Raw genomic sequence first — 24,068 nt, 5'->3', positions numbered from 1 at the left:
CAGGAGAAATGGCTTAGTGGTTAAGGTGCTTGCCTGCAAAGCCAGAAGACCCAGGTCCAATTCCCCAGGACCCATGTAAGACAGATGCACAAGGTGGTTCATGCATCTGGAATTCATTTACAGTGGATCAAGACCCATCCCCCCTCCCTCTTTCATAAATAAAATAAATTTTAAAAAACTCCATGTGGTAGCACTGTGTGACAACCATGGCACCATTGGCAAGTGGTGGCTGGTGGGAAGCTTTCCAGTCATTAAGTAGCATTCCTTTGGAAGAAATGTTGCGACTTCAGCCCCTTTCTCTCCTTTTGCTTTCTAGGCACTTTGACAGGAGCAACCTTTTTCTATTGTGCATTCGCCTCCATGATATGCTTCCTAATCACCAAAACCAACTTACCAGGCACTAACATCCCCAAAACTGTAGGCCCAAATAAACTTATCTTCTTTTAGGTTGACTAACCCTAGGGTTTTTTGTTTGTTTGTTTGTTTGTTTGTTTGTTTTGTTTTTTGTAGTAACAGAAGTGACTAACATAGAAGGATAGAGCCTTTACCTAAATGCCCAACCTGAGAATATTTCTCAAACAAAGGGATATGCATAAGGCCCCACCAGAGACTGGGAATCATGGCATGAGATCTATATAAATCACTGATAATTGTAAGCTCATGTGGCAAAAATTCTATAGTTCCAATCCTTATATCCTATACTGCTTCCCATTTATTTTGCCACAATAAATTTCTTTTTCTATTCAATATTTAAGACATTTTAGGTACCTAGTCATGGGTAAAGACCTAAAGAATAGATAAATGCTTCTGGCCCAAAGGATTCTAAAGTGGGAACTAGCAAGAACATGTAATTGAAGGGCCCAAGTTGAATAAAAAGTACCAGTAGAATGGCATGGCACTTATCACCCTCACAGAATATTAAGGCTCCATTCTGTGCAAGACCTCTCAGAGAGCAGAATAGTACAAGACCACCCGCCTTTGCCTAATGAACTAATCATGCACTTGCACAGGTTTTAGAATAAAGAGAACCAGGCCAGATAAGAAAATAAATAAACCCTGTAGCTCACAGATAAGGCTCAGAAATGAAGCTGGGTTAAGCATGGATGATGGTTACCTCCAAGCATTTGTCAGTCAGGTGTGACTAAAGTGGACACACTCAAATGCATGAGAGCCTTTGAAGATCAACAACCAAAAGAAGAGGTTGCATAAGTCATGTTTCATAGAATTCACATCAACAGTGCCAAAACTGGCTTCTGAGTGGTAAAGAGGGGCTTGAGAGCAAGAGAAGTAGGCCATATGTCAAGGCTATGATAAATTTCTCTACTAGGCTTAGTGTTGGACTTTAAGGACAGTGTGAGAGTTGAATAGAAGCAACATACAGAACCAGTGGTGAGTTCAGACTCTTCTCTTCAGAAATCTCGGGCTCTGGCAACTTTTGAGCCACTGGCAGAGGAATAGCAAAGGATTCAGCCTTTTGGTTTTGTCCGCAGGCTCTGGCATGGAGATAACTCAAAGCTTTGTCAGCTGCCACAGGTCTTATCAGCATTCACTTACATAACACTGTTCTCTTGGCAAATCAGATTCAGAAAAACGTTAAGATCCTGAAGTTTGAAGGCATATTAGAGGCCTGTGGTTGTGTCATTGAGCTTACAGAGAAATGTCTGCAGCTACTGTGGCCCAGGAACAAAGCTCTTTGTTCTGGGAGAAAGGACCTAGTCAGACGAGACTATCAGGCCTCTTCATTTTCTTGTACATAACAAACAGGAACTTTGTATGGAGTTCATGGAACCACAAGCTTCTCAGCCAAAGGGGCACGGCGGATTTGTAGTCCTGCTGAGAGGAGAGGGTCCCTAAGTGTCAGAGGAACCCTTAATCAGTGATTCTTAAGATGACCCATTTATTGAATTCATTGTGCCACTTCATGACTTGACCATTAGCAGTTCACACATCCATAGCTTGCTGTCGTCAGAATGCTATGTGGGTTGGTTCCGGAGAAATTCTGTGAATGGCAATTCTAAAGCAGTCTTGATTGGACTTCAGATAAATGGGGCAACACTCTTACTGTACCAAAGGTATATTCAGAAGGTTTGACTGTGCATATACTTGCTATTAAGACAGTGGACAATGTTCTCTGTTTAAGCCTTTCATCCAGAGATAGAGAAATACTTAGGAAAATGGAGGTTCCTTCTAATCACAATTTAGCAGGGGAATATGAACTTAAACATGGGCAGGGTGAGTTAAGACAGGGGTTAGTGTGGTGTTGCTGCAAGGTAGTAGGTTGGGTTGTTGTGGGCAAGAAGTAACGTGGGGGATAGAACACGTTAGTCCACTTTTACTCCACGTACAGTGGACTGTCTGTATAGTAACTAGCATGTTGAATATGCAGTCTGGATACCATTGCACGCATAGTGCCCTCATTTGAAGGTTTGTCTTTAGTAGCCCAACCTTAGACATCCTAAGGATGAACATGTAGCAGTAGGGAAAAAAATAATTGTGAATTAGACTTTTTCCCATTGATTCCTTATGTTTGGCCATATGGATTATATGTAGGCAGATGGTACAAGCATGGGGTGGGGAGCTTCCTGCTGATCATGCCACTCACCTTTACTGATGTCTTCATATTCTAGCCAGAGTCGCCGCTGGACTTGTTTGTTTGGGTACCAAATAGAACAGGATTCCTCAAAGCCGTAAATAGCTTCTTGGATGTAGTGGTTGCCAAACTGATCCAACAAGGCCACAAAATCTGCACGAGATGTCGCCCCATCCAGGGAATGGAGAGCATTGCTGAAGGCTAAGGGGAAAAACCATCCAAAAATACTAAGAGTAAGGAATCTCTTAGACATATGGATTCCCAGGCAACTTTGTCTCAAAATCATTGTAGCGCTGGCTAGTGTTATCAGGGAAGTGCTTCTGTTTTAAGCGAATCAAGTGTTTTAGTTCTCAACCAGGTATCTTTCCTAGCCAGTTGGTAACATTGTTAACTTTATCCAAGTTAAGCAGAGCACTGACAAATCTCCACTCTACACCAAGTAAATGTGCCCACCCCCAACCCACAAACCACAGGTCATGACAGTAAATTAATTTAGGCAGTTCAAACAGTAACATTTTAAAAAAAGGAAAGAAAGACAATAGCGTAGTCTAAAATAGAAACACAAATAGCAGCAGGGAACATTTCTCGTCATAAGATGAGGCAGTTTCATGATGCTGGTGTTATGTGAGTGTGGGAATGTGCGGTGCACAAGGTCATGACATGCAGTGGGTTCTGACTGGATAGGGAAGAAAAATGTTTGCAAAATCCTTTTCTTGACTAAGAAATGGGCAATAAGCAGACAATTGAAGAATAAAGGTAAGAAGACTCACGAAACATTGCTTATATTTTATTTTAGGAATAACAACATGACTGAGAAACGATAAATGGATAGATCTTGTTTGTCTTTTCACTTTCTTCCCCCACCTTTATGTTTCTGTATTTCTATATGATAATGATGATCATATGAAAGGCAGAATCTAGTAAAAATTCCAAATCCAGTCCCTTCTATAGCTGGAAACTTTTGCAGCCTTTGCTTTTATACACCTATGTCCTATGAGGCAAGGTGCAGTCCAACCCAGGTACGATACCCCAAGTACCAAGGCCCATATCACTTGTAACTGCATGATGTGACTTTGAAAGACATGTAGCAACAGAGATAGCTAACTGATGTCTCTTGTGCTGTGCACATGCCTGATGTAGTGTTTGTACTCTCATTCTTTCTTGAATAAACAGTAACTTTGTGTTTTTAGATGTTGCACTTCTAAAGTTTCCTGTGGTATTATCTTCATCCCAATCCCTGTTTGCCAAGAACTCTGTCAAGTTAAAAAAAAAGAAAATGTTCTTGTCCTGTAGGAATGTTCTAGATTTTTAATGCGTTATCTTTATCTGTGAAGCAGTAACCTTTGTGAGAATGTCCCATTTATCTTCAAAACACTGGCCTCTAACGTTTCTCTTTCTTCCAATGGTCCTAAGATTCCATCTTCCTATTGTTAACCCTAAGACCCCATGTAAGTTTAGAAGTCATTATTCCTTAGCTTGCTAGGTAACATATATATTTCTATAAAATGAACCATTATGTTCTATATAGTGAATATTACTATATATAGATATGGATATATTTATCTATCATTTTCTATAAAAATCTCTGTATTACACTTGCTATTTATGAGACATAAGCCATTTCCAATTTTTTTCCTCCCTTCTTTCTTGTGTTATTTTCCTTATGTCATCCATGGAATCTCAAAATCATATCCTTTGCCTTTGAAAAGATTTATTCTGCCAATTGTGAAATGTCTGGTTTTCATAGACACTCTTCCTGCACTGGGTGACCCCATAAAAATGGTACTTTCAATTGTTTCTAGCCTTGTCCATTTGAGCTCTTATAGAGTCCAAGATAAGTCTTACAACTGTACCTGTGCTTTGAAAAGAAGCTCATTCCAGCCACTTGTTCTGGAAAGTGAATCTAAGCACATCTGTTCTGTGTCTCACGCACTAGCTGGGTGTTAGGTTGCTCTATGGACAGTGGAATGGAATGGTCACTTCCTAGAGGAATTTTCAGTGGGGGGGGGCGGGGAGAGGGAGGAGGGTTTGCTGCATTGCTCACCCTGAGAGACAACAGCTTGATTGAGTTTGATATGGTACATCACAGACCGGACCTTCCAGTGCTGCAGCACAGGGTATCCAGACACTTCACTGAAGTTCACCATCCCTGAGATCAGAGGAGACAGAGAGTCAATGCACAAGGCTGATTCACAACCCCGAGTCAGGAAAACATGACCCAACTCAATTAGGCTAAGAATTGTAATCGTGAGAAAATGATGAAGTGGGCTTTGATGAAGAGAATTTCTAGACGCATAGTAACAACAGCCATCATTTATTGAACTCTGACTCTATGCCAGGCATTTTGCTAAGCACTTTGCATATATTAAGTTATTTGCTCCATGTTATATAGGTGTTGTTATCTGCATCTCATAAATGAGGATAGTGACAGATTTTGTGGGGCTTTTATTATAAATTCCCCAGAACAGTAGGTAAGCCAGGATGGGATCCAAGATATGCCTGAGCCCAGGGCCAGGCTCCTTACTCATTTTACTATAATATCCCAACAATAAATTTATATTAAAGTCTAGACTTACTGTAATGCCACATCTTTATTCTCTTTAATATTTGCAGTAATTGACTCAGCCCACATATCTATAACATTGATTGTTCTGTCTCATTTAACTGATTTGTGTTTGGTATTTAAGCTTTAATTACTCTGAGGCTGAGAATGCTTATTTCTTCTTTACCAGAAGGGACAGTGTCAGGTTGACTAAATCATTAAGGGGCAGTGATAGCCACATATTCATTGCTGTCTCTGTGTCAGGCATTGTGATAAGCGTTTACAATGCACCTTTTAATGACGGCAAGACTGAGGCTGGGGGATATTAACTCAGTTGTCCAAAGTCCCTCCCAACATACACCTCCTAATGGCAATTTACAGATGTTATTAAGGAGCTGTTCTTCCTTGAGAGGTTGGAGACAGTCTCCTCTATTTGAGTTCTAGCCATTAGTATAAATATAAAATGTGATAGGAACAAAATAATTAGGCCACAGGAAATAAAATAACACCTTTCTAAGTTTAGAAAACTAATTGTAACTTCGTTTTTTTAACCCAACATCTTTATGTTTGCCATAGAAATTTATGTATGCATTTATGTATATGCATATATGTACATATACACAAATATATGAAACTATATATAGTAAGTTTCTATATTTTATATTATACAGAAAGAACATGTATTTATACTGTTATAATGGCAGATACATACGTAGTGAATTTTTCAGCCATTTTGACCCATGCTTCCTTTAAGCTAAATCAACTAATTTATTACCTACACTGAATGAAGAGTAGGCAGGATTAATTAGCTGCTTGTCATCCCTGATCAAATTAGGTGAGTAATTATCAAATTTCCATTTCTCTGTGAATCATATGGGAATAATTATTGGTAAGGCAAAAAGAAAGAAGGTCAAGAAAGGTGCTTAGTGAATCAATTGCTTAAATTTTTATCTTGGGTAATCAAAGAAAAGTTTCCAAAAAGTAAGAGAAGGTTTTCAGTACTTTGTTTCCTTCAGATGTTCTTCTTTTAAGGCATTAAGCTTTGCAATGACAGTCATAAGACTTCACACTTTGGCTTTTAACCTTCCTGTTAACTTCAAAAGCATACAAATGAAATCCAAACTTTACAAGTTTAAGACCTCAGTGATATACCTGAAAGGTATATTTTATTAGCTCAGAAGATATGGATGCCATGTTGAAGTATTCAGCAGAATGGCTACACCCAGTGTATCAGCTTTGGTGCTGTTTGATAAGATATGTCATAAAACATAATAAGTCCAATAAATAAAGATTTTCAACATATTGGGAAAAGCTTATTTTCATTCAATAGTTTCCTAGTGAAAAAAGAAAGCAAAGGAAACCTATAGGCCAGAGCTCAAGGTAGCTGTGTTGCTGTAGTCCACAGTTGCAGAATGGTATTTTCCCTGATAGTCATTACTTTGTGTTCTTACAACCCAAATAACTGCTCTCTGGCTGTGTAGATGGGGATTGTTTGGGTTCCCAGTTGTTTAATCTGCAAAGAGAGAGGATTGGCTGAGATGACCTCTTACTTCCTTTTCAAATCTGTGATTTCATTGGCTGTGGGACTTTGGACTAAGCTACTAATGTGCTTCCATTTTCATATCTGAAATGGGGCTAATGGTACTTATCCTATTTGCCATGCAGTTAGGTGGTGGGAACAGGATAAAATTATATGCATGAAAGTACTTTTAGCAGAAAAACACATCGCCATGTCCACGTATGGCCTCCATAACTGTCACCTTCTATTCCCTACCTCATTGTTATTACTCTCAACTGTGTAAACTTGGCATTCCTTAAGTGATGTACTCTAACAATTCCTAGACTAAATTCTAGAACAACAGAGGGAAGAAAAAAAAAGGAACAGGATGGGTGTCTTGCATTTACCAGGCTGAGTTAAGTAACTTAACTCCATTACTTAACTGGGAAAGGATGCCCCTGATGTGCTTAAGCTACACTACAGTCAGGAAAGCAGTTATGTAACTGTTAATACTTGGGAAATGTTTCTCTATGCCTATTTTCAAATAATACTTCCATTAGTTTAAAAGAAAGGGATAAAGTATATATTTTCCAGCTGAGTCATATGATTCTCTGTGTGTCTTTGACTTACAGTCAGAATCATTTTACTTAATTATCATTTTCGAAACACATTTCTACCAAATGGATTTTTTTCAACAAAATATCTTTATGTTTTCTTAAGAATGAATATATGTTTATACATACATACATATATATATATATATATTTATATTTATCTATATTTATATATGTGTGTGTGTTATAGAAAAGAATTACTGAACAGTCTTGTGTATAACTGGGAAGGAAGGGGAGAAGAAGGAAAAGAAAGCAAAGGAATGAAAGAAAAGGGAAGGGAATAAGGTGAAGGAAAGGGATGTTGAGAAGAAGGGGGAAAGAATGGGAGAGGAGGAGAGAGCGAAGAGGGATAAGAAGAGGGAGGGAAGGGAAGAAGATAAGGGAAGGGAGAAGAGGTGGAATGGGAGAAGAATGAATGGGAAAGGAAAGGAAAGGAAAGGAAAGGAAAGGAAAGGAAAGGAAAGGAAAGGAAAGGAAAGGAAAGGAAAGGAAAGGAAAGGAAAGGAAAGGAAAGGAAAGGAAAGGAAAGGAAAGGAAAGGAAAGGAAAGGAAAGGAAATTAGCTAGTCCTGTTATTTGAAATGTCAGGGGTATTTCCTACTCCAAATTCTCTGACAGCAAGAGTCTTGTTTCCTTTAAATAAACTTGAAGAAATTTCAAAGAGCCTAGATTCCAAATCTTCAAATAGATTTAGTGACTGTGAAACAAAACAGGCCTGTGCATATGGCCAGCAGCCTTCTTGCCTCCTCTACATCCTTACTTGATCGCTACCCTCTCTTATCTCTCAGATGAAGGGCAGAATATACAGATGTACAAAATCCAGATATATATAAAAGTAGAACTCTACCCTTATCTGCAGCAACCAACCCATAAACCCATAAAGCTCTTAGAATACACCCAGGAAGCCAATCTACTGTTCCCAAGTTAGGGATGTGGAAGGTCAGATTATTGTGTATACCAAGAACCCAATGTTCCCTGTAACATTTGAACTCAAACAACTAGGACATTATTGATATCTGACAGCATCTCTAATGTTTGCTTCTAGATGCAACCATAGAAAACCAAACGCATGCCCCTCATCACTAACATAGGATACCCAAATCTGGTTAGCTCACCTATGACATCCCCATGCCAGAAGCCCCCAGCCATATATGCAACCTTCCTTTTCTCATCATGGAGCTTTCCCACTCCTTGGCCTGCCCATGAGTCTCTGCCAAAACACACATGATGGCTATTCTCTCCCTTGCGATCAACAGTTCATAATAAATAGTCATTGCCTGCTCTCTTTTGGCTGGCTTTTCTTTATGTTCACGCAACCTGTAACAACAGAAAGGCCTCTAAAGCTCAGAGTGCTTAACTTATTTTGAGGAAGTCTGCAAAGATACATAAATCAGTGTTTCCAGTGTGTTATTTAATAATTCAACCAGATGGTATGTGTGAAAAAGATTCTCTAGCTAAATAGGATTGGGAATTGCTGGGTTAAATAAAGTGAAAGGGATTTATTTCCTGCAGGCTTACTAATGCTAAGGTGATGCAAATTGCCCAGAGGAGGATACGATTTGCTGACTTTCTGAACGCATCTGAAGACAGACCCATTTATGAATTGAGCTCTGATGCTATTCCATGAAAAACAAAACAAAAACGATGTTTACAAATGCCGATATAGAAAATTCTGAGTGTCAGTTTAGAGCTAAAATCTAAATCTTTTAAACTTACAGGTTTACGGGGATTAGGACCTATAATAACAAACTGTGACATGTTACAAGATTTGATGTATGGCTTTCAGGAAAGTGACCCTTGAAAAGTTGCTAGAACTGGAGAGTAAATACAGAGGAAACAGTAAGGCATCTCTTCAATCAATCCTTCAAAAAAAAAAAAACATTCTTTGCTTACATCAAAGGACAGACATGCTCCTAAACTAGTTCCCCTTAGCCAAAGTAGGTTACAAAGGCTGGCCAGGCACGGTGGTACAGTACGTGGCAGACAAAGGTAGGGGCAGCCTGAGCTAGAGTGAGACCCTTCTTAAAAAAAAAGAAGCCACAAACAAGCAAAAAAAAAAAAAAAAAAAAAACAAAGACTGGGTAGAAAAACAGCCAGGTCAAGAAAAGCTCCTTCTGAACTTGTGGTTCCCTCTGCTTTGGGGCTGTGAAACTCAGTAAGCTCTCGTCTGGACCTTTTCTCCTCTGAGAATCAATAAGGTAGAGGAATGAAGCAGCAATCGACACAGGCAACAGTGAAATTGAGCTCAAATACATCTTTCTACCAAATGTTGCTATATCCCAAATTTGAGCCCCTCTAGGGATTATGGGGCAACAGAAGTCCCTTTAATGGCTGAAGAGGCGCTGGCAGTAGCCAGCACGTTTTAGAGGCCTAGACAGGAAGAGCACACCCTCAGATACTTATTTTCTCAATCATGCTATACCTCTGTCTCATAGGCACCTACAGAAAGAACGCTATGGATTCAAAACAGAGGGGCAGGCTTTGCTGTCTCAGTGTTATGACAAGTGACCATGTGGCCATCCCAAATCAGAGCCCGATCCAAACCCAAAGCTGTTCAACATTTTGTCTTCCTTCTCTTTAAGTTCTTTCTAGTGAACCTGACTACAGTGATGGTTGGCATTTAGGGCTGGTAGCCCTCCAGCTTCTCTTCGCCTCTATGACCCGTTCAACATCCCAACCCAAACTCTGAACTCGCACACATCCATTACGCTCTGTGTTTCCAAAGCAACCCTACAAAATTAGCAAGAAAAAAAAAACTACGTTTTGCAATAATTATATGACAATGTTAAGAATCTTACTGACCAATGTTTGATTTTTATAACTTAAAACATCTCTTTTCAAAGAAATAACTGGCTTAGAGATGAAAATGAGCAAGGTCAAGTGTCTTGACTTTAAGAAGCTCCGGCCTGGATTTTTCTGGCTGAGGGAAGGCACACTCACCAGTCAGGAAGTCGGGGTCAGGGGTGGGTTCTGAGATTTCCTCTAGGCACTGGTTCTCCAGGGGCACAGTGGCCACCACTAGACCATCCGGCAGCTGCTGATCTAAGCCGCGAGCAAAGTTGTTTTGCCTAGAAATAGGACAGACCTTCATGTTTGAGTGTCCAGGAAGACCTTACTCCTCAATGTGCAGTCTGCATTTCAACACACAATAACCAAAATGCTCTCTCGGCTGGAGACTCATTTGGATATGCAAGCCAAGAATAGGACATAGGAATGCAGGAGGTAGGGAGGAGCAGGGGGATGGAGAAGCAAAACAGCTGAAAGACTCTGTTGACAATGTAGATATCCCCCCTGCATCTAGTCCACATTCCCTGACCCCCTCCTTGACAAGAAGGGGGCACAGTTGGTCACATTTGAAGAGTATGGTGAAGATTGGCCACTGCAAAATGAGTTTTGACACTATACTTCCTTTCCTTGGCAAACCAGTTCCCATGCTGAACAAGAAAAATATCTGTAATAGAAATAGGAACTGGATGCAGGAACTATCTCAGAAATTTGCTGACAGCTTGTTCACAACAGTGAAAGCCCAGGCTACTACCAACTGTGGTGCAGCTCCTAACTCTGACATACATCATTACCACCATCATAGTCTCCTCCATCATCAGCTCTTCCCTTCATCATGTCTGAAGATCATTATTCAACCAGCTAAAGGTAGACCAGAGACACATAGAGAATCTCTTAGAAATCCTTAAAATAAATAGTTCAAAATTCTTTGTTCCCATGATCACCTCACACTCTGAAAAACAGTTGACGCCCCTGTTCACGGATATCTATATACCATATTATATATTAAAACAGAAATCTGAAACAATTCATTAGCTGGGAATGGTGGCACACACCTTTGATCCCAACACTCAGGAGGTAGAGGTAGAAGGATTGCCATAAGCTCAAGCCCATCTTGAAACTACATAGAGAATTCAGGGTCAGCCTGGGCCTAGAGCAAGACCCTACCTTCACCCCCCTTCAAAAAATCATCAAAGTAACAATAAGCCCATTGAACATCAACATATTTTATGAAAAAGATAATGATTCAAATAATTTTAACTATTTTTTTTGCCATTTTTAACATTTTTTCTTTATTTATTTATTAGGTGGTACACACATGTGGATGCCAGAATAGAATGTTGGGTATCCTTTTGATTGTTCTTTGGCTGTTTCCTTGAGTCTCTCACTGAACCAGAAGCTGCTGTTTTTGGTCAGACTGGTGGACCAGAGACCTCCAATGATTTTACTGCCTCTGCCTACCTTGGGCCTGGGTTCACAGGCATGCATGGCTTCTGGCTTTTGACATGAGTGCTAGGGACCAAACTCAAGTCCTCATACATGTACATCAAGTGATGTGACCTACTGAGCCATTTCTTCAGCCCCCTATTTTATATTTTACACATGTATTTTAAAGTATTTCATTTTTATTATTTTTTTTAATTTTTATTTATTTATTTGAGAGCGACAGACACAGAGAGAAAGACAGATTAGAGGGAGAGAGAGAATGGGCACACCAGGGCTTCCAGCCTCTGCAAACGAACTCCAGACGCGTGCGCCCCCTTGTGCATCTGGCTAATGTGGGACCTGGGGAACCGAGCCTCGAACCGGGGTCCTTAGGCTTCACAGGCAAGCGCTTAACCACTAAGCCATCTCTCCAGCCCTCATTTTTATTAATTTGAGAGAGAAAGAAAGAGGCAGAGATATGGGTGAGCCAAGGTTTCCAGCTTCTGTAGACAAACTTCAGACACAGGCACATGCATCACCTTCTGCATCTGTCTTACTGGGCAATCAAACTTTGGTCCTTTGTTTTTAACCACTAAGCCATCTCTCCAGCCCATGTTTTATGTTTTAAATGTCTGACTTAATAGAGAGTTTTTCACGACTAAATCCAATCTATTCTATTACATTGTTAAGGTAAAACATGTGAAGGAACAGCAGCCTTTTTAGTAGGGACAGCCTGGGTGTCCCATGAAAGGGCTTAACCACGGACAGGGATCCCTGGATCATGCTCCAAGGACTGCTGTTATAAACTGACTCACACTCCAAACTTTCCATTTAGAGAGGAAAGTAGAACTTGAGCATTTAGCATGGCTTTACTACAAACTCTTGATGGTAGAATTTTACTTAAGACATATCTATTTATCCAAAGGAAGACTGATTCTTTTATAATATCTTATTTTATTTATTTATTTATTTATTTGAGGGGGTGGAAAGAGGCAGATATATAGAGAGAAGAGAGAATGGGCACTGCAAATGAAACCCAGATACATGTACCACCCTGTGTATCCAGCTTACATGGGGCCTGGGGTATTGAACCTAGGTCCTTTGGTTTTGTAGGCAAGTGCCTTAACTGCTAAGCCATCTCTCAAGTCCAAGCCTGATTATTGAATTATGGAATGACGAAGATGGACTTGGAGAGCATCATCTGTTCCTTTAAGCATATCACATTCACCTTGCTCTAAGACATGAAGCTGAGGGTAGACATCAATACACAGGGCAAAGCTCTTCAGAGACGATTTACCACCAGCCCTGAAAATTTAGTTTCCTGCTCATGAGACGCACCTGAATGTTCCCTTCAGAACCTGGCCCGTGGCCACTTCCTTGGACTGGTTGTTGTAGCCAAAGAACATCTCCCCAAAGAGAGTGTGATTCATGGGAAGCTCCCTGCTTTCCCCACAGTCACTTCCCTCAGGACAGGTCTCTGTGACAAGTTGGCAAGAGCGGCCATCCACACCAAGCTTGTAGTCCTCAATGCACCTAACATGGTAGAAAACCAAGATTAGTTATTCCATCTGAGCCATGAGGGCAAGCCAGTCAACAAAGTAGTAAGAAATACCTTGAGGGGCTGGAAAGATGGCTTAGCAGTTGAGGTGCTTGTCTGTAAAGCCTGACAGCCCAAGTTCGATCTCCCAATTCCCATGTAAAGCCAGATGCACAGAGTGGCACATTGCATCTGGAGTTCATACACAGTGGCTAGAGGCTCTAGCCTGCCCATTCTCTCTGTCTTTCTTCTCTGTATCTCTCTCAGCTTGCAAATAAATAAATAAAACTTTAAAAAAGAAATACCTCTAAAATAATATTGGGTGGCACCAAATTAGGAATGATCCTAACACTAATTTGATTTTGACCTTTTGATAACAAAATTTCTTAAAATCTATAAACCAAGCCCCTTCCTATCATGTAACTATACCAAAATTCTTTCTTCTTTATTTTTTGGAAGATAAGTCTTGGGAGCAGTCTCTTCTGTCACAGTGGTCTGATTTCCCAAATAGGTCAAGGTCAGAATCATAGGGCATAGGTTTAAAAAAGTTAACACATTTAAATCCAAGTATATTAGTATACTTCCAAAGAATAATCTATAAAGCTAGACCTGCATTTGTTTCTAAGGTAATTAGGCAGAAAGAGGAGTGACACTGTGCTTAAGAAATTAATAACTTTCTAATCTGGTCCTGTGACAAGCCAACTAAGAAATGAGGAAGATTTATGATCCCCTAGCTGAGTTCTGTTTCAATGTATCCAAACAAAAGAGCAAACCATACTAACTCCCCCTCCATTCAGAGTTGCCATCCTGAACTAAATAGATGCCAGGGTACACAGAGTGAGCACTGTGTGCTCCATTAACCAACAACTGCTTCCTTGGTATTGCCCCCATTACATAAACAGTAAAGCAACACTAATTTGGTAAGAATGGGTCGTGGACTCTTAAGTCATTACTTGGACCTTATTTGTAGTTATATTATGAGCAATATACATCTCTTAGATAAAGGGAGGTCCAATTCTTTGAAAATGCTGTCATTGAATATGAATTTAGATATAATGGCTTCGGTCCTTAAAAATAAAACAGATTTAGAATTTAAAGATGGCTGGCTATGCTATTAAGTCCATCCTTTATTTCTATCTACAGTCATTGTGATGAGATAAAAACATTAGTCCTACAGAAGAACAAAATGATCATAGTGTTAAGAAGTGAGAAACAATATGGTAATTGACTCTGTTCTTAACTGGGTGACTTTGGGCCAGCTGACTAATTTCTATGAGCTCCAGTTTCCTAAACTGTGAAAAGTGTGGAAAGAAGCTATTTCACTTGGTCATTGAACTTACGGATTGCTGAGTATACAGACAGTGCTCACAAAAGGTTGCTGTTACTATCGGCAGAGGTGCAAACGAGGACCGTGATCATACAACTTCAACGGATAATTTTTCCCATTTCCCACTTATATATTTGTGTGAACAGGTGGGAATATTAATTATGAGTGCATGTGGTTTGATCTTTAAGCCAGAACCTCAAATCAAGGAATTCTCTAGCAGGGTATATACAGTATTTGACTAACACTAATCAAATGTGTGTCCAGTTCTGATTTAAACAGAAAGTTCATTTAGAGCTTTCTGCCTCATTACAGGAAACATATGCCTCAAGACCCACAGAGGTCTCCATGACTCCAGCATAGGTCTGGAACAAGAGTGAACTGGCTCCTTGCTGCAGTCATAAGCAGTGTTTGAGGGGAGGAGTCTGAAGCTGATGGGTTTCATCTCTATCTTAAATATATTGACAGCTCTCTTCTTTTTAGGGCCCCATCTCCCTTCCTTCTTAGCCTGTGTCCCCATTACAAACATCCTTTTATTTCCCCTGCATCTAACACCTAACTTCGTTCTCTGCAGAAGCAGGTGATGATGACATGTAGTGAGAATCAATAAAAAAAAGAATGTAACTTTGGCTGAGTCTACTTCTATTAATTGAAGTGGATCAACCTTACTGGTAACATTACAGAGCACATTAAAATTTAGAGCAAGCTGCTATTTGTGAAAGGGCTTTTACAAGGAACTTAATACAAAAATTGCTCAATTGCAAAGAAATGAGATAAAACAAAATATAATAAAATAATATTATAGCTCCAATGAACAATCTTTTCATGGTCACTCAGCAGATCTGGCTTTTAGCAACAATCCAAGATATTTTATGACTATAAACATTGATTTTTGATTGTAAGCTTATTTGGTAGTGAGATCCTTGAGGTCAAGAAGTAAATGTTATTCCTCTTTGCATCCCAGTGGTCAATGTGGTATGTGGCATACAGTAAGAACTCTGTCTGACTTGGAGGAAGAGGTGGGGGAGAGAGAGGGAGGAAGGGAAAGTGGGAAGAGAAGGGACTTGTAGACAAGCAAACTATGGGCATAGCAAAATGGGCTAAATCTTTATTTGCTTGATAAATATAGCATGAAAATGTCTTTAAATATAATTCCACTCAGTGATACAAATTTAAATTGTGAGAAAATTGCAGAGCTTTTTGAAAAGTCAGACAGGGCTTGAATTGTGGTTTTAATCATTCCACTGATCAGCTCCCTAGCCTCACTGGGCATTCGTTTTCTTGCTTTAATTTTTTAAAATTTATTCACAAGCAGAGAGAAGGGGGTGGGGAGGTGTGCCAGGGCCTTTAGCCAGGAAAAAACCTCCAGATGCATGCAACATTTTGTTGCATATGGCTTTACATGGGTACTGGGGACTCAAACCCAGGTTGCTAGACTTTGCTGGCAACTGCCCTAACTGCAGAGCCCAGGGTCTCTACAGCCAGGCATTCACTTCCTCACCTGTGGCAATGGGTCTCATTTCCTGACCTGACCACTCGCAGAGTTTGGGGAGATAGCTGACTTGGACAGAGCACTTTAAAATCCCGAGGAATTAATCCCTTTGCCTGAGGAAAGAGGTGCTACACAAGATGATAGTACTTTGGGGGAAGAATTTGAAGGATTTTCCACCACTCCAAAACCAGTCCCCCACTTCTTTGATAATTAGTTTCACATAATCTTCCTCAGAGTTTGGACTACAAAGATGCTTTTCTTTTAGCCTGGAAACATACTTAGCATGACTCTTCAAAACACAGGTTGGAACATTCTGGCTTAATTAAGCAATGAGTTAAGCAAACTATGTGGCTAATTTCCCCTTGCTGGCAATGCCCTGCGGCTGAACTTCCTGCCCAGGGAGAAGGGGTGGTACTACCCTTGCCCTAAGGATTTTCTCCGTTTCAGACTTTCAAAGTGCTCCCCTTAATATGCTTCAGGCTCTCTCCTCAGTGCCCGCGGGCTGGCCTAGAGTGACCAACCTATTTACTCGGACCTGGTGGTTTCAGCACCGAAGAACCTCCCCCCCCCCCCCCCTGCAGCTCAGCGAGCCTCCAGGCTGCTCAACTCACCCGCAGAACATGAGGATGTTGTACAAGGTGGGGTCGTCCGGGAAGGGCGCCATCTGCTGGAGACATAGTTGCTCGCAACCGCCATTGAAACCGTCGGAGCAGTCCACCCCGATGTGGCGGTCATAGCAGCCAGAGCTGTCCTTCATGGGGCTGAGTCCGGAGGGGCACTAGCAGTACCAGAAAGTATCCACACAGATGAGTGTGTCAGTGCAAGCCGAGTGCAACCACTGACACACTCTGCCTTGAAACTACTAACACTGACAGGCTGTCCGTGAATTTCTGTCAGAGCTGGAATTCCTTTAAAAGCAAACGGCCGTTTTATTTTTTTTTTTAATTTTTATTTATTTGAGGGCGACAGACACAGAGAGAAAGACAGATAGAGGGCAAGAGAATGGGCGCTCCAGGTCTTCCAGCCACTGCAAACGAACTCCAGACGCGTGCGCCCCCTTGTGCATCTGGCTAACGTGGGACCTGGGGAACCGAGCCTCGAACCGGGGTCCTTAGGCTTCACAGGCAAGCGCTTAACCGCTAAGCCATCTCTCCAGCCATGATTATTATTATTATTATTATTTTTGACATCTTGCTTGTTTTCTCTGGGCGAGGATCACTCACATTTGCAGTAAAGCGAGGCCTCCAAATAGGCTGGAAGGGAGCATTATAACAAGACAGAGGGAGGCGGTGCTGCTTCCGAACTGGGCCTGGGGCTGGCAGGAGAGGGGAAGCGAGGGGCCAGGATTGAAATGCATTAGCAGGAATTCCTGTGGGCCAGTGGGATGGAGTGCTTCTGTTTGGATTTAATATTAGCAGGCCTTTCTCAGTGTCCAAAGCACTTTATCAGCGCTGGTACCAGTCAGCAATGTTAGAGAAAGGGATTGAGCCAGGGCTGCCAGCCTGAGGGCAGACAGGGCAGTCTCCCCGTAGAGAGGGGCTGGGTGCCTCTCACAGTGGGCGCCTCAGGACTCGTCACCTTGCTACCTCGAGGACACCTCTTGAAAACGCACACTAGGACACCCTACAAGAGCAGCAGTGAGCTCCACAGTTGGGCTCAGGCCCAGATATTCCTAATGTGGAATTTTGGCTTTCTGTACTTCTTTGTCCTCAATAGACTGACTAGAAATGAGATCAAAGGGGAGCGCTAGACTCCGGATCCTGGCAAAGACCATGAGGCAAAGGAAGCCATAGAAGCACTTTTGCAGTCCCCATTATATTTCAGGAAGTGGCTTAAGACTCTGTGTAGCCCAGCCTTAGCAACACCTCCATTTCATATAGGAGGAAACTTGAGACACATAGTGTTTGAAACCTAATGTCACAGCTCTCCTGGGCAGGTTCACATTTGAATCCCTGACAGGCTGGTTGGCCTCCTGACTTGGTGGCTCTGTCATCTGCTTATACAAAGTAGTTTCTGACATTTCTGTTTATTGAGCACTAACCAGAGCCTGGACTATTCTAAGCATCTAATCTAACCACACTCAGTATTATCCTCATTCAAGGACAGTTGCCCTGGGCTCCCTTTAAAAACCTATGACTTTTTGCCAGTGCTCCTTAGGCCTCTGTAACAGATGTTGAACATTCACATTACTGCTGAGTCTTACACACAGTCTGGAGGAGGGCAAATAACTTGACCAAACTCAAGAAGCAAGAGTGGGGCAGAGTTGACTATTTGTCCACATTTGACTTTATAGCCTGTTTTTTAAGAAAAAAAAAATTAATTTATTTGCAAGCAGAGAGAGAAAGAGGGTATGGGTGCTCCAGGGACTCTAGCCACAGCAAACAAACTCCAGATGCATGCTCCATATTGAGCATCTGACTTTATGCGGGTACTGGGGAATCGAATCGAACCCCAGTTATTAGGCTTTGCAGGCAAGTGCCTTAACCTCTTAACCGCTGAGCCATCTCTCTAGCCCTAAAGCCTTGCTATTTTTTAATTTATTTATTTAGGCAGGGTCCCTCATTTCCCCAGGTGTCAAAGGTCCTGGGGGGGGGGGCATCAAGTCTTCAAGGGGTGGTCAGAGCCCATTGCTAGACATCACGGGGGCTAAAGCCTGGGTTTTTAGTGACCGCCTGATACACATATTGTCTGCAGACAAGCACACTCCTCCCAAACCCAGCCCAGGCCCCTCTTTCCTTCCTTCCTATTGCCTGGCTTGTTCTCTCTTTGCTATCAGATCCCTTGGCCTAATAGCCCAGAACTGCCAGCTACCAGAAATGTGCATTTGAAATCTTCTCCTTCTGCTTCCTTCCCCAAAGACCACAGCAGGACAGGCACTGTTTGCTGATAAAGATTCTGCGATTTTCCAAACAAATGCCCCATGCCCCCCACAGGCCTGTCAGGCCCCCGGCAGGTCCAGCTCCTCTCTCCCCAAGACAGCAGCTGCTGTGCTGGGAGGTGACAGTGTTTAAGGAGGTTTCCTAGGGCTACCCCCTGCCTTGCAGACCCAGATGTTCCTGATAATGGTGATGATGGTAAACAAGCAAAGGAGGCTGCTGAGAGTTGCACCCTATGATTTGTTAGCCCCCCACCCATCCAGCTTCTTGGCCACCCAGCTGTTAGGCTAGATATGTCACCAGAAGGGGGCTGGCTTCAGCATCATGTGGCTGCCAAGGCATAATTTGGGGATGGAAATGTACACAAAGTATAATTGGAATTAAATGGCCTGCCCTGGTGGGTTTTTCTTTTTCTTTTCTTTTCTCTTATAAAGCTTCTTAGAAGTCAGCAAGCAGTGGTAAAACCAGGCCGCCAGTCAGTCCTGCCTCATGAGGTTTGAACCTTCACACCAGCTCGCTATCTCAGTCACCAGCCAGGACTCCTGATCTTCCCAGTGGCCTGCTTTTCTTCAGGATGCTCTGTCAAGCGTGACTTTGGACAAAGACCTCACTGAATGGAAGAGGAATAGGCTTTGTTTCTGAATTCCAAGCCCACTCACATCTCACCTGTTTGGAATCCCTGGGTGATTAGGGCTATTCCAAACTGTACCACCGATATTTGCACTCTCAGAGGAGATTTCAAGAGAAAACAATATTAGCTTCTTTGTCCAAGTTGAGTATTTTTTTTTCTTATGAGCAAAGCTAAAAATAACTATGGCTATCACGAATTAAGCAATTCTCTGTGCAGGACATATCTTATCTCTGTATACTATCGACCATCACAACAACACAGGTGCGCTTTATCGTTCCTGTTTTAAGATGACTCAGAAAAACAAGGTAATTTGTTTAAGGTCACCAGGAAAGAAAATGGCAGAATCAGACTTTAGGCCTAGATCTGTCTGAGCCCAGAGCTTCTGTTCCTTCTATTCTGACATTTTGCTTCCCAACTGTGACAAAACCTAGATTGATAGGAAGATCAAGATAAATAAAGGCAATGTGTCAACACAGAAAGCAATCCGATAAGTTCATTGTTTGGCATTTTGAGTTGTATCTGGAACACATCCTTGGGTAAGTTATGTGCTTGTAGATTCAACCTAATATTTTTCTCTAGGTGCAGCTCTACTCACAGGTACACTGGCAGCCCCCCCCCCCACATGCACCCCACATGATGAGTTTACGAGTGGAAATATTTTAGGACTAAACACTGCAGGCTGTCCTGACTGATGTCCTTGAAGGCGAGACAAGATCCTCAGTCACTGAGCAAGATGCAATTATCTTTATTGCACTGTAACTAACTTGAACTGCAAATCAGAGCAAAACATTTCAGAAATATTCTCAGGGAAAAAAAAAGTTGAACCAAAAAAAAAAATAGTGATATCTTCATAGTCCTTGTTAGATGAAATAAATTTGTCTCTTCATGAGTCTTCCTTCTTTCTGCTATTAGATTCAAAATCTTGATCTAAATACATAGAGAAGCTACAGCCTTCAGATCATGTCCCTATTAGCCCCTACGGACAGAACAGATTCTGCCTACAGAAGAGGCATTTTCTGCTGGTAAGGGCTAGATGGTCTCTTGTCCTAGGTGAGAAGGGCCCTTCCACTTGTTTCTTGAATGAGAACCATTTGCTTAGTAGAGTTCCAAGGTCATAGATTAACCTCTTTGAAAATAGGTTACACTTAGCCATATCAGGGACTTTATGAACTACAGACTTATGAAGAAAACTTGGTTTATTACAAATGACAAACACAGCCCTCCCCCATCAAGAAGGCCTAATAAATGAGCTCATATTTCTGTGACCCCTAAAATACACAAGGTTAATCATCTTTCATGAGATGTTCATGGTTTTTTGACTTATTGCTGGTCTAAGGCATAATTTGCTAATGAGATTAAAATGATTTTCCCCATTCAACTCCTTTTCTATGCCACCTTCCCCCTCTTTCTCTAACAATGAGCTTTGATTGATTAATTACTTAGGATGCTAGCGAAATCTCACTGAGTCTGGGACATAGGCACCCAGGTTCCAGATTACAAGTGGCTGCTCTTTTGGAAGATGAATGTGAGTGATGGACACGAAAGCATAGCCAGGGCCCCTGGGAGAAGAGGGACAGATTCCTACAGCTGAGCCTGTCTCACCTTTCATGGCTGATTCATCAAGCATGCAACCACAATTCCTACTCAAAATAGATTTTTTTTTTTTTTTTTTTACTACATGGCAATCCCAAGTAATGATTTCCACAATCTTTTAGTGGGCTTTGACATACAGGCTCAAGCCATGCAGGACTTCTCCCAAGGGCTGGGCATGGGGGGAGAGTTTGATGGAGTTAAATTTATATTTTAGGCTGCTGAGGCATCCTGCCCTTACTTCTCTGGAATCTTCTGGGGCATACTCTTCTGCATATCGTGCTACAGAGTGAATGGGAGATGGTCATTTGTGATGGTCTCCGCACATCTGTGCTCTGGCAGAGGTAAAATGACACATTTCATGGGAAACCTTAGCAGACAGCATGTGAAGGAAGGGCAGCAAGGTCGCAGGGAAATTCAAAGCTCATTAGAACATAATGTTCTGGCAGGGAAGGTCATGGGCTCCACACTCAAGCAGATAGGGCAGCCGATCTCATCTCCCTTGCATGGCTACAAGCTACTCATTAGTATATTCAAGCGCCTCCCAAAGCAAAGGCTTGAGCATGAGGGTGCAGATGAGGAAGGAGCATAAGAAAACCTGGGTTTTCTTCCCTTTTTTCTTTGGTTTTGGTCCAGCATTGGAAATCATCATCAAATTTTCAAGCCCTAATTTTGTGTGGGTGGTATGCACATATGTGTGGACAGAGGTTTATGTCAAGTGTCTTTCTCTGTTGCTCTCTACATTAGTTTTTTGAGGCAGGATCTCCCACTGAACCTAGAGCTCCGGGATTTAACTAGACTAGAGATCCTCCTGTCTCTGCCACTCTGGATCTGGGATGACTGGTGTATACCATCATGTTAAGCTTTTTACATGTGTGCTGGGAATCAAAATTCACATTCTTATGCTTATGCAAAAGCACTTTACCTCCTGAGACATTTCCTCAGCCCTCAAATTAGTAAATTTTCTCATTCTTATCAAGCCTACTTATTGAGTTTTAAGAAACTCAATAGGTAGGCTTGATAAGAATGAGGACAGCCTCACCAAAACTGGGAGGGAAGAGTAAAGGGGGGGGGGGCACAAAACTGGATCTAAATGGAAGTGGTACCATAAAATCCTATATCCTGGAAGATAGACTAAAAGGTTGAACCCTCATCAGGACCTTAGAGGGAACACCTGAATCAAAGGATGCTGAAGAGGGTAAGATGAAACCTAACCTTATTTTTCTCCTGTTTCTCTCTCCCTATCTCTCTCTCTCCTTTCTTTCTCTTTTATATTACCTCTTCCTTCTTTTTCCTTGGCACTGGCCTGTAACTCCCAGTGCCAGGGCGTGGTTAACATCCACAATGAGCTGTTGATCAGAGAGACCTACAAGGTTTCCCAAAAGAAGACAGACCTCTGTCAGAGCACTTGATTACATGCCAAAGATTAATGGTAAGACCCTACTGCCAAAGGCACCATATGCTGTTGGTATGGAACATGGAGAGACCTAGATAGAATCTGGAAGAGAGCCAGTCCCAGACAGCTCGTCTAGTGCCAGAAGGTGCTACATGGACTACTGGGGGGAAATGATCAACATCTGTCCAAGAAACTTGAGGTGTAAGCTACTCAGCAGCAAACAACCTAATGTGATGCTCACCCAAGTGCAATAGTGGCTCACAGCCATGAGAGGTAACCAACTGCTCTTGGATTAGCTAGCAGATCTGCTCAGTGGAAAGGAACCCATACCTGGAACTGAGAAACAAGTCAGAATCATATCCAAATAATGAGTTTGCTCTTCATATCAAGCCCCCACCAATCTTGGACTATAAGAGGGCCTTCATCTATTAAACTTTCTCTAAACTAACAATATCCAATATGCTTCTCTTTTTCAGATGGACACAGAGCCTGAGGAGAGAATCAGCCCATCACACTTCACCAGGGCCCCAGGTGAAACCATAGAGTAATTGGGGAAATGAGCAAGACAGCTGCTTTCTTGGTGAACCTGTTATCAGCACAAAAGTGAAGGAGAGAAACACAGAGAACACTCAACTCCTACCAAATCAGAGATACAGAGGCTTCCAAGACCTCATCACTAAAGTAGACCTAAAAATGAACCCAACATGGCTTAGGGAAATTCGTGGAAGAGGGGGCAGAAAGATTGTTAGGGCCACAAATTGGGACATTAAGCACAGAGACATTGCCTCTTCCCCATAACTGATGGCAAGTCCCACAATGTAAGACCCACAATCCCCATGGAGATATCCGGCATTCCCAAGAAGGAGGGTCCCTTCAGAGGGTGGGGGGTAAGGATGGTACCAAAATGTGCTGTTTATACACTATGTCCACAAATAAAAACAAACATTCTGGGAATGGAAAGCTGGGGAACTGTCTACCATGTCTATTCCAATCCCCAATGCCATGGGACATGGCAGGTCCTGCCACATTTATGTGTGACACAATCATGAAGACCCATGAACAAATCACATGACATGGCTGTGATGGTTAAGATGTTGTCAACTTGATCTGTTTAGTAATTCACAGAAATCCCTTTAGGATTAACTGAAGGAGGAAGTTCTTTCCCCAGAGTGAGCTCTTCTCCCAGAGTGGGCTTTGGGTGAAAAGAGTCCCTTTCTTCCACTTGGCTGCTGGAGCTGCTTGCTGCCTTCCAGTGTGGATTGAAGACCAGCGTGGACTGAAGACCAGAGTGGACTGAAGACCCATGTGGATGGAAACCCAGCGGCTCCTCAGGAAGCCTTCAGGCCTTCAGTGCTAGATTGGGACTGCTGAGTCATCTGGCCACGTGAACTGAGCAGCTACCGGGTTCCTTGATTCTCTGACCTGCAACTGGTATTGGACTACCATAAGCTAATTCAATAAATTCCCTTTTTTAATATAAATCATTCTAGCGGTTCTGTTCCTCTAGAGAACCCTGGCTAATACAATGTCCCAAGAGAAGTTACTGATGTGATTAAATTAAGGATGTTGAAAGGAGGGGGTTCTCTTGGATTATGTAGGTGGGTCCTTAAAAGTGGAAGAGGCAGAATGGGTGGAGGGAGAGAATAAGAAAATGGTCAGAAAAACGCAGGGTCACTGGCTTTAGTTAGAGATGAATAAAGACAGCCCTTAGTCAAGAGAAGTGTGTGGACTCTAGATGTTGGAACAGACAAAGAAGTAGATTCTCTCCTA

At 41.9% G+C, this 24,068-nt stretch overlaps 1 protein-coding gene and 1 non-coding gene across 4 annotated transcripts in view; both read right to left on the bottom strand.

The window, feature by feature from the left end:
• Positions 1-24,068, bottom strand: part of Astn1 (astrotactin 1) — a 339,793-nt gene that overhangs the window by 77,820 nt on the left and 237,905 nt on the right. For all 3 annotated transcript variants that reach the window (XM_045159035.1, XM_004658763.2, XM_004658764.2), the window contains exons 12-16: positions 16,417-16,583; positions 12,791-12,985; positions 10,184-10,311; positions 4,635-4,739; positions 2,603-2,791 (exon numbers count right to left, since the gene is read on the bottom strand). In XM_045159035.1, the coding sequence (XP_045014970.1) occupies positions 2,603-2,791; positions 4,635-4,739; positions 10,184-10,311; positions 12,791-12,985; positions 16,417-16,583 (784 nt within the window). The remainder of the gene's footprint in view (positions 1-2,602; positions 2,792-4,634; positions 4,740-10,183; positions 10,312-12,790; positions 12,986-16,416; positions 16,584-24,068) is intronic.
• On the bottom strand, positions 18,358-18,454 carry LOC123457927. The gene has a single exon (XR_006635278.1). It is a non-coding gene; the product is annotated as a small nucleolar RNA SNORD88 (small nucleolar RNA).

Source organism: Jaculus jaculus, chromosome 1, assembly GCF_020740685.1.
Source record: "Jaculus jaculus isolate mJacJac1 chromosome 1, mJacJac1.mat.Y.cur, whole genome shotgun sequence".
NCBI classification, from domain to species: domain Eukaryota; kingdom Metazoa; phylum Chordata; class Mammalia; order Rodentia; family Dipodidae; genus Jaculus; species Jaculus jaculus.
This window is presented reverse-complemented; position numbering and strand designations above follow the sequence as displayed.